The 10,290-nt window shown below is 33.5% G+C and overlaps 2 protein-coding genes across 3 annotated transcripts in view; one reads left to right on the top strand and one right to left on the bottom strand.

Annotated features, from left to right (window-relative positions):
* Positions 1-5,636: 5,636 nt before the first annotated feature.
* On the bottom strand, positions 5,637-7,171 carry LOC109056998 (copper transport protein ATOX1-like). Its single transcript, XM_019074194.2, has 4 exons — positions 7,015-7,171; positions 6,767-6,839; positions 6,473-6,621; positions 5,637-5,934 (listed from the first exon to the last, which is right to left on the bottom strand). The coding sequence occupies exons 1-3, from the start codon at positions 7,018-7,020 to the stop codon at positions 6,497-6,499; spliced, it is 204 nt and encodes a 67-aa protein (XP_018929739.1). The 5' UTR covers positions 7,021-7,171; the 3' UTR covers positions 5,637-5,934; positions 6,473-6,496.
* Positions 7,172-7,447: 276 nt separating this feature from the next.
* LOC109056996 (proton-coupled amino acid transporter 1-like) overlaps positions 7,448-10,290 on the top strand; it is a 33,812-nt gene continuing 30,969 nt past the window's right edge. Inside the window, exons 1-2 of one of the 2 annotated variants that reach the window (XM_042738586.1) lie at positions 7,448-7,599; positions 9,115-9,223. In XM_042738586.1, coding sequence (XP_042594520.1) covers positions 9,197-9,223 — 27 coding nt within the window. In that variant the 5' untranslated portion in view covers positions 7,448-7,599; positions 9,115-9,196. Of the gene's footprint in view, positions 7,663-9,114; positions 9,224-10,290 lie in introns of both variants that reach the window. The other variant, XM_042738587.1, reaches the window with a different exon arrangement.

Here is a 10,290-nt window from a genome sequence, read left to right as displayed (position 1 = left end):
TGTGCTTGAGTAACTGGATCAGAATGCAGCGGTGTGGGCATGAGATGCTGTTGGAGTTGGAGGGGTTGTTAGTGGTTGGTCCAGATCTGCTGTTGAAGTTGACCTGGTGACGTGTACATTAAAGACTAGATGAAGCCCAGGAATTATGTCCAGGTTGTACTTAAACTGATAAAAATGAGTCACACAAATGAAGGGCTTGGATAACATCTAGCTGTCACCAAATAAAATAACATCCTTGACATTGAGTTACAGGGTGATTTTTATATGTGGACATCTTAAATTCATAATATGCTGAGCTGTGAGCATTAGCTCGGACTTGGGGCTTTTTCCGTTGTGCTAAACCCTCGGTTATAATCATTCTAAACCCCACTTTTAACCCTGAGTAGTATGTTCAGACTAGTAATTTAAAAAGAGGGTTAGAACTGCCTTTTAACCGGGGTTATGAAAAACAATTGTTGGAGGAGAAAAATGTCAAATGGTAAAAGAAAACGTTTAATTGTTTACCTTTAATTCTTTTTAAAGGTAAACAATTGAATTCTTACCTTTATAATCCTAAAAGAAGTTGATAATAAATTCAGCAATAGGCTATTTAATATAAGGATGCACAGTCTTCATCCAATCAATGACACTAGCTATGTTTCCATCCACCTATTTGTATGCAAATTTTGGAATAAAAAGTAAAAAAAGCAACACTGGATGAAAATGGCAAGATGCGCACGCATTTCATAAATGTGCATAAAACAGGTAATTTTTGTAATGTGCATTGTAATGTGCTCAAAATGAGTTGGATAATTTTTTTTAGCCTTTAAGAAAATATCTTTGTAAACTATGATGGAAACACATTTAATGAAACAATTCCTCAATGTGCATCAAAAAAAAAAAATGTGACTTTGCCTGTACAGATCATGTGATTGGATAACTGAACTAACCAGGGGTGCCAGTAACATAGCATGATGCATGGTTAAAGAAACTAACTAGCTAGTCCCAACTGTTTCCTGAACATTGGCGCGTCTCCATCATTTGAACCACTCAATAATACAGGACAGTCGTTAATGACGTCATGCAGGTGGTGGAGTAATAACTTCTACTAATTAATTGATTAGTCATCTCCGAGATGCTGCTATAACCGACATGGCAGCTGATTACTACTGTATTATTTTTTGTTGCTTGTCATTTTGCTTTATTTGATGCATGATTCATTACGGGTTCCCTCTTATGCATTCATGCACATGCGCACTCTTCAAAAACTGGGCTGATTGAGGACATGCTAAAATATATTGAAATGTATAAATACTTAAATAGAATGAAAGATATAGGTTGTACAGCATGCTAGCTTTCTTATTGTGTCCCCCTTTTTTCATTTTTCTTCCTTTTTTTTCTTTCCATTTTCTCTCCAAATGTGTGAACAACACTTTTATCATTTCAGTGCAGCTCATTTTTAATCAGTTATTTTTAAAATGACATTCCTGAAGGCCAGTTATTCCGTAATAATCCCCACAAGGAGCATTCGATACAGAAATCATTTAAAACATTTGACAGCACTGATGACAAGAATATTAAGAGTGGAAATATGATCTCATAAAAATGTCCTTGTGTTGCCACCTCAGCAGCTTTCTTCTGAAATCTGAATGGAATGAATAATCCATAGAGTCTTCCTACTAAACATCATTTAAAGACAGAAATTAAAGCGGCATTTAATCAACCCCCAGTGTTCATAATTAGCTTCAGTTTTGGCTCCATCTGTTAAGCTTTTTAACAGCTAATTTAGCAAATAACCAATAACTGCAAACCTGTTATAATTTACCCATCAACTATATTAATTGAGGTTAATAGTTTCATTTTTTTACCCATGCACACTGCAAAAAATAAAAAATAATAAAAATCTGATTGCTCGTCACTAAACTCAACCCTCCACCACTGCACTCAAATTATTTTGAGCTCAATGAATGAAGAAAGAAAGAAATATGTGACTCAAGAGTTGTTTTAAGCATAAATCTAAGTCATTTCTTATTTGATTTCTTATTTTTGAAAACGCTGGGCATGTGTTAAGAAGACTGCACAATTATAAGAAAACAGTGTGCTGTACTGCTGTGCTTCTGCTACAGTATATCGGATGCTTCTTGCCTTGATGAGTGCATGATTACACTTGTCTCTACCTGCATGGCATCTCACTCTATAGTCACGTCTTCCAGGCTCAAAATCTTGAGAAGGGATGGAATCTTTTTCAATGCCCCAAGAGACATTTTTCAGCAGATTTTATCCTTTGCAAAAAAAAGGACTGTTTTCAGAAGCACCAAAGCGAAAAGTTCAACTATTCTATAGAGAAGCAGTTGTTTGAAACTGAATTTGGCCAGGACTCCGTTTAGTGTCCTGAAACAGTAGCAGTTCATTTGTGAAGGGGTTGGTGTGAACAGCGAAAGCCCTGTTCGAGCCTGTCACCAAATGGTTGTGTCTGAACATGATACTTTTGTGCATTTTTTATATGTTATATTTAAGTATTACATTTCTGAATTTCACTGAAATTCTTAGAATTTTATTGATAATGTCTGGAGCAAAGTGTTCTTGCAATAGATTTAGGAACTGTACTTAACATGTTGCTCACTTGATTTGTTTCATCCACTAAACAGAGTTTAAACTCGTGTCTGATATCAACACTCTATTGAAAGTACTGAAGAATATGTGCTTTAGATGACCACTAGAGCAGACTGGAAACAGATGTTTAATGTTTATTTTCTACAGCCCGTCCTGAGAAAGAATCTAACAGTAATTTTGAATCTGGCTGCCCTGCTGGCTGGTCAGCTGAGGACATTCAGGCATAAGCAGTGGCCTTTAATGGTGCATTAACTACAAATCAACTTTCATTTAAAGCAAAACAAAAAAAAAAATCTTTCCAGTATGAAAGGATTTTTTTATTTTATTTTTTACTGAAAAACATTTCCCCCAAAAATGTTAAATTAGAAATGTGTTAAATTTGCCAATTAAAAGCATTAAGAATGTATTTTAAGCCATACAATTTATTTCACAGTCATAAAATGTATGTAATTATTTAAACATAGCCTATATGTTATTTCAAATGTAGAATATTCTTATTCTTTTTTTTTTTATCATGACTAAGTCAAAAATTTAGCTACTGCATGCACAGTTATTCCCTTTCATCCTTATTAAAAGAATATGCTGCTAGCAGTTTTTAAAAACATTTACTCTCATGCGGTGAGCACGAAGCCCTCATATCACAATATGGAGCAGACATGTTGTGTCTGGTGATTTCTGTTTGCAGAACATGATAATGTCAAACAGACACGTCTAAGGTAAATACGGCTGACTTACTTCTTCATCTTTCCATCATTTAAGGCTGTCTGAGAACTGCTGTTGAGTTTCTGTAGCAGCTTAACAGTGCCTACTGTAGAAGTGGTCAGTGTGAATTGCTGTTTGCATTTCACTTTAGTAATTTGACATATGTATCAATTTAATATCTATTTTATTTTGCAACACAGAAGTAAGCAATTTGGCTGCATTAGTGCTAGAATAAAAAAAGTGCAGTAAATGGTAAATCTGTATGTGTTACAAACCAGTGTGCAGTGTTGGGGAAAGTTATTTTTTAACAAATTTCATAAAGACAAAAATGTGTATGGTTTCAGCTATAAGTTAACATTACCCAACAGCCCACTTAGCTAAGTCACAAAAGGGAAAAGCAAAATACTGCATTAAAAAACAAGCTTTAATTTCATATAAACACCCAGAAATGATCACTGTAATAACTTGCTAATGGCCTGTATTTGCGATCTGCAGCTTCACACTGAAAACATAGACAGTCTTTTACAGTGATTCATTAATTCAAAGAAATGAATGGGCTTGAGACAAAGTTCCTGATAGCAATCAAGGATTTACCCTGAACTGCAGATTTGTGGTGATACTTCATTTGTCATGCAAAGAGAAAGAAAAGTAAATCCTGGCTCTTTGTTCAAAAAAGAGGTCAGTAATGCACACTTCTATCCTCGTTGTATACAAGGGATTTCCTTGCCATTCACTGACTTATCCAGCCGCTAGAGATCTTTCTGACACTTGTTACAGTTTGAGTTAGCGTCTCCAGTCACTACACACGGCCTGGATCCTGTGCATTCCTTGCATTTTCTCTTTTCACTAGCCATTCCAGGCAACAAAAGATCAATTGTGTTGACATCAAAGCAGCATGAATGAGCTTCCATCTCAGTTTCCATCACTTGAAACCAGACAAGCTTGGAAAATAATGACAGAAGACTTTTACTCGTCTTTTGGTTAGTTGTCTATATGCAGACTGATATGCAACTGCAACATTGCTGCATTCTGTCCAGACTGGAACAGATTCTTAAAGTTAAGTGTTATTGTTTCATCAGTAAATAAATATATATATTCTATATACAGTACAGTTGCTAAAATTCATCTAGGAGCTCAAAGGGTCCCTCATGACAGTTGTTTACCCCTGACGATGGCCCTGGTTCAGTACAGCTGCATTGCCTGTCAGCATGTCCTGTGCTTTTATAGGCTACTCCCTTAGCAATTATACCAGCTTGAACAATAGAAGGCATGCCGCTGATTCACTCTTTTAGATTCTGTTCAGGTAAGAACCTGTTCTACGTCAATAAGAATAATACACTCACTTTTATTTTGTGGATCTGTATTCCACACACCTAAACGGAGCTGATAATACTTAAAAAAAATATATATGCTTTGGACATATTGGCATCTAGCAAACACCCATTTATAAAGCACAACATGTACAGCAGTTTGCACTTTAATGAAACGTTGTCCCTTGAGCTGTTCGCTGTCACACTTTCTTATAGGCAGCAGCTTGATGACTCTGCTTAACAGCATTTTGTGAAAACAGCTCATATGGCTCTTCTTTGTAGGATATATATATGCAATCGTAACAATTTTTTGAGATTAAAAAAATTTAATTATGCATTATACAAAAATGTAATATAAAATATTTACACAGTGTTTAAATGTCCCTCCCACATTTAAATGTGTTAAGTACACTTAAAATATACACAGTACATTACAATGTAAAGCAGTAATGATATTAATATATACATACATTACATTAATATATACATATCTCCCCCCAAAAAGGTCACAGGCCTGAAAAAAGCATGCAGATATCAGATTTAAAGAATGCTGCATGGTGAAATGGTTTTGTTTGAGTTGACAGGGTAACATTGCCCCCTACTGGTGAACTGAGTCCAGTTAAAAATATAAGCCCAGTCCAATGATGTTTGCTTAAAAATATAAAAGTGATTTTGTGCTGTAACCAGATATACTGTATGCTTATATATAAATGTAGCTTATAACACGTGTATGTGTGTGTGTATATGTATATGTATATATATATATATATATATATATATATATATATATGTGTGTGTGCGGGTGTGTGTATAAGTGTGTGTGTGTGTATATATGTGTGTGTGTGTGTGTGTATACACACACATACACACAGTATTTTAATTAACTTAAAATATATAAGAAACATTCATATGTATATATAATTAAACAGAAAATTACAATTAATTCAAAATATTAATAATAACTATAATAGTACTTTAAATGTAAACTAAAACAACACTGGTTATAGACAAACACTCACACAAACACACAGATTTTCTTTCCTCTCAGTGAATACAGGAACCTTTATTTTAACATCTAGACACTTATACAATTACAAGTACTGTATGTGTGGCAGGAAAACAACCACATTGTAAATGATTAGATTTCAAAATTCTCATAATACAGAATTATATATATATATAAATCAGCCTGGTAGCTGCTCTTCATGATGCTCTGCTGAACAGATTTCCTTCAGTGGTCCCAAAGATATGTAATAATTCATCTGATGAGCGATGTATGGTCCAATGAGGGAGTCCCACTTCATAATCTTCAAAGCAGCATGATTCTGACCTATTAAAACAAGTATTAAACACAAGTCCACTTTAGGTAATCTTAAATGCACTACTTATGTGTTGCAGAAACATCACCATGATAAGAATAAAAGTGACAAAAAAAAATATGCACCATGCACTCAAAAAAACAAATATATCTAGGTATATTAAAAGTATTAAAATATACAAAGCAGAGATAACACTTGATCTGTGAATTAACAGGAGAATAAAAACATAGGATGATAATAAAACCATTGTGTTACACTGTAACATTAAAAACAACAACTTTGGACTTTCAAGTGAGTCTCGTCTGATCACAAGACTGAAAACTTCAGGGCTTGTTTTCAATGGTGTGATCATAAAGAAACTATTATTGAATCGAAAGATATTTCTATACCAGTTAGACCAGCTACCGCCAACCTCATTTTAAATGACTTTAACATAATGCTTCAGTTAATATTTGTTATTAGGCTCATAAGCCTCTCTCCACACAATCAACAGTACTTTGCAATTACCAGAAGTATTCATTTGAATTTTTTCAAACATCTGCTTCTCACCTTAGTGTTTTAATGTATAATATTTCATTTTGGACCAATGTAGGTCACAGTTTTGCCAGTCTTTCTCAGTGTTTCCAGAAGGACATCCGTGTCTTTGTCCGACTCGATGAAGACCTTCTTGTTGGGCAGATCAATGTCAAACTTGACATCTGTTGAGAAACACACCTGAACTATGAACTATGTTCACACATGACAAAGCAGCACTGCTAAAACAAGAAAGAAACGAAGCTGTATTTTGATATATTTACGTTAATAGTTTATGCAGTCTGAAATCGGAAATATTGAGAAGCATACCCAGCTTATTAAGCACTCGAGTGACCGCACCAGAGCATCCCTCACATGTCATGTCAACAAAAAACTCGTGAGTCTGTCACGAGAAAAGAAAACATCTTTAATTCAGTTCTGTAAGAGAATCAATCACCAGCTAGCTACAAAGCTAAGCGTCTGAGGACTTGAAAAAGTTATTTTGCATGTCCACAAATCAGAAAGCAACATATAAACAGATCCTAATGAGTTAAATTTTAAATTAAATGTGACATTACCGTCATGATCGATCAGATTGTCGCTGCAAGCTCTAAAAAAGACTCGCTTTCGCTGCTGCTGGACTGATGCGGTGCAGTCAGATGATGACGCGCTGTTCAGTTTAGGGATCATCGCTAATTTACTACTATTTTCTTACAAATAGTGCGTTTTAACCACTAAGTGTAACGTACATATATCCGCTCAAAGTGTGAATACTGTGTGCTATACTAGTTGTCATGTTTGTTTTACGAGTCAATGAGTTGTTTCTGGAGAAATGGATAAGCGTTTTAAACCGTACACACGCTACATTTTTAGACGCTCCCTTATTTTGAACCGCCCCCTGCCGGCATAAGATTAAATAATACATTTAAATAAAAACACAATAATACAATTTAAAAGCGAAACTCTTCATTTTAAAAACAGAAACACAATCATTATTCGAGTTAGTTGGTTTGCTTTAAAATCAGAAGAGAGATCAGCTGACCGAGACGCTGTTGATGGTCATGTGACAGCAGGACGCGGATCTGAAGAGGCGAGCGGTTTTAAATCATAGCATGTCCGCTTATCTGTCCGCTTCTGAGCTGTCATAGCATCCCGGGCTTCAGGTATGGACTTCTTGGTGTTAATATAGTAGATCGTTTATAGTACATCGTTTAACTGTGCTGACGGTAAGTACAAATCTGTCACTTCGTGTAGCACGACATTAGCATACAGCGCAGTGGTTGTGACAGCACTAAAGGATACGTCACTGGTTATTTATGAAATTCTTATTATTTATGTGTTTACTCTCGTCGTGAACGAGACAGTTACAGTAATGAAAATAGACAGTAATAGTGGCTTTTCTGCGCTATATTTACCTAGTTATGCTTGCGGTATGTTTACAGTAAGCTTTCATTTTTTTTAACAATATTAGTTTACATTAACTCACAATGAAGAATACTTCATTTAATATCAGTCAGTGTTAATTGCAGTATTTGCTAATATATTTTTAAAATCATTTTTTTTTTTAATTAGTTAATAATACACTTACTGAATGAATGAACTAACGAACGAATAATGAACAATTATATTTTTACGTACATTTACAAATATTAATAAATGATTTAAATGTCATTCACTGTTAGGTCATGCTAGCTAGTACACGTTTTAATGTCAAATGGGATGTTGTTGCACAATGTTACAATACTTGCAATGCAACTTTGCAGGGCCAGCATGTTCAAACTGTTACAACTGAGACACTGAGTTTCAAAAGATGTTCTGTGTTTCTTGAAGTCTGCATTGCTTTAAAGATCCCCTAACTGTGGGAATGTAGTTTTACTTTGTTGATTAAGACTTCTATGCAATGTAAATGTACATCAATAACAAGTCAACTGCATTGTCATGAAAGACTTTTATTTTCCCATTGATCTTTTTTTGTATTGATTTGACATACCCAGACATTAAGTAGTCAATAGGAAATGTGTTCAAGGCGAAGAAGAGGCCACTCCGAAGTTGAAAGCACTGAATAGAGCTGCTTTGCATTATCATATGATAGCATGAGTGTTCATGCGCACCTATCTGTAGCAAAATAATTAGGCTTTATTTTTTAACAGCTTCAGGTTATAATTGTAATTGTGTGATGGTTGAGTTATATTTGTAAAGGCCAAGTCTGTTTGTTGTTGTGTTTTAATGTCTGTTAGCTTTTACTGTTCAGTAGCTGAATGAGTTTGCTGAATTGTCTCACAAGGTTCCGCATATGTGTGGTTTGGGATGGTTTCAAACAGTTGTGACATCTTTTTGACACAAACAACTGGTGCATTTCACCTTAATATGACCACCCTGTCTTCACCAGTACAAAAAAAGTGTATATAGAGTTTGCAGCTTAATAAAGGTTATGCGTTATAATGATACAGATGCTGGCTGTGAGTGATACAGTAGTTCATTTGAGCTGCTCTGTGAACTTCTCACAGCCATATTAAAGTGTCAGATATAACTAATGTTGATTGCGTATTATCATTTGGCATATGTGAAATCCTCGTATTGTTTTTAGCCCCAAGAGGGGATAGAGAATATAATGAGGCAGAAAGGGCACACTGTGCGTCACTGGTGTGTTAACTCTGTTCATTTGTCTGCGATCACAGAGCGTGTAGATGCAGTGTCTCCGCAGGGAAGCGTTTGATCAGTGAAGCTATCAGTGGCAAATTACACCCCACCAAAGCAAGCATGGCCTCCGATATCAACTATCAGGATGGTAAACCAATTTCCTTTGCATTATGTGACATTGTGATGTTTATTTGTTTATTTATTTTTACTTTTTTTTTTCTTCTTGTGACTAAGCTTAAAGTATATTTATTTATTTATTTATTTATTATTTATTTATTTAGTTATTTTAACTGTTGTTTTTTCTTCTTGTGACTAAGCTTAAAAAAAAAAAAAAAAAAAAAAAATATATATATATATATATATATATATATATATATATTTTTATTTATATTTATTTATTATATTTATTTATTCTTGTTTTTATTTTTTAAGATTTGAACTTCAGCAAAGGGCATTCATATTGATCGAAAGTGATAGTAAAAATATTTATAATGTTGCAAAACTTTTCTGTTTCAAATAAATGCTGTTCTTTTGAATTTTCAATTCATCAAGGTGTCCATAATTTATTAAACTGCGTAACTATTTTCAAAACTGATAATAATAAATTCTTATTGAGCTGCAAATAGTATATTAGAATGATTTCTGCAGGATCATGTGACATTGAGGCTGGTTTGTTTTAGTATCATTGGCATACTATTTTATTATTATTATTATTATTATTATTATTATTATTATTATTATTTGAATTTGTTTTTATTTGTATTTTTTTATTTATTTGTATTTTATCTTTCTTTCTTTCTTTCTTTCTTTCTTTCTTTCTTTCTTTCAATTAAAAGTGTCTCTTTAACTAATAATTCTGCACTGAAGACTGGAATAATGATGCTGAGAATTCTGCTTTACCATCATAGGAATAAATTACATTTTAAAATATATTCCAATAGAAATCATCTATTTGAAATTGTAATAATATTTCACTATAATATTTCACAATTATATATATATATATATATATATATATATATATATATATATATATATATATATATATATATATATATATTATATATATTTATTATGTTTATTTATTTATTTATTGCTTTTACTTGTCTTATTAAAAAATTGTTTATCTCATTGTTCTATTATTTATTCTTGTTTTTTCTTTTGTCTTTGCAAGCAAGTACTTGGCAATAAACCTGATTCTGATTCTGATTTGA

Source organism: Cyprinus carpio, chromosome B14 (assembly GCF_018340385.1).
Source record: "Cyprinus carpio isolate SPL01 chromosome B14, ASM1834038v1, whole genome shotgun sequence".
In the NCBI taxonomy this organism is placed as follows: domain Eukaryota; kingdom Metazoa; phylum Chordata; class Actinopteri; order Cypriniformes; family Cyprinidae; genus Cyprinus; species Cyprinus carpio.
This window is presented reverse-complemented; position numbering and strand designations above follow the sequence as displayed.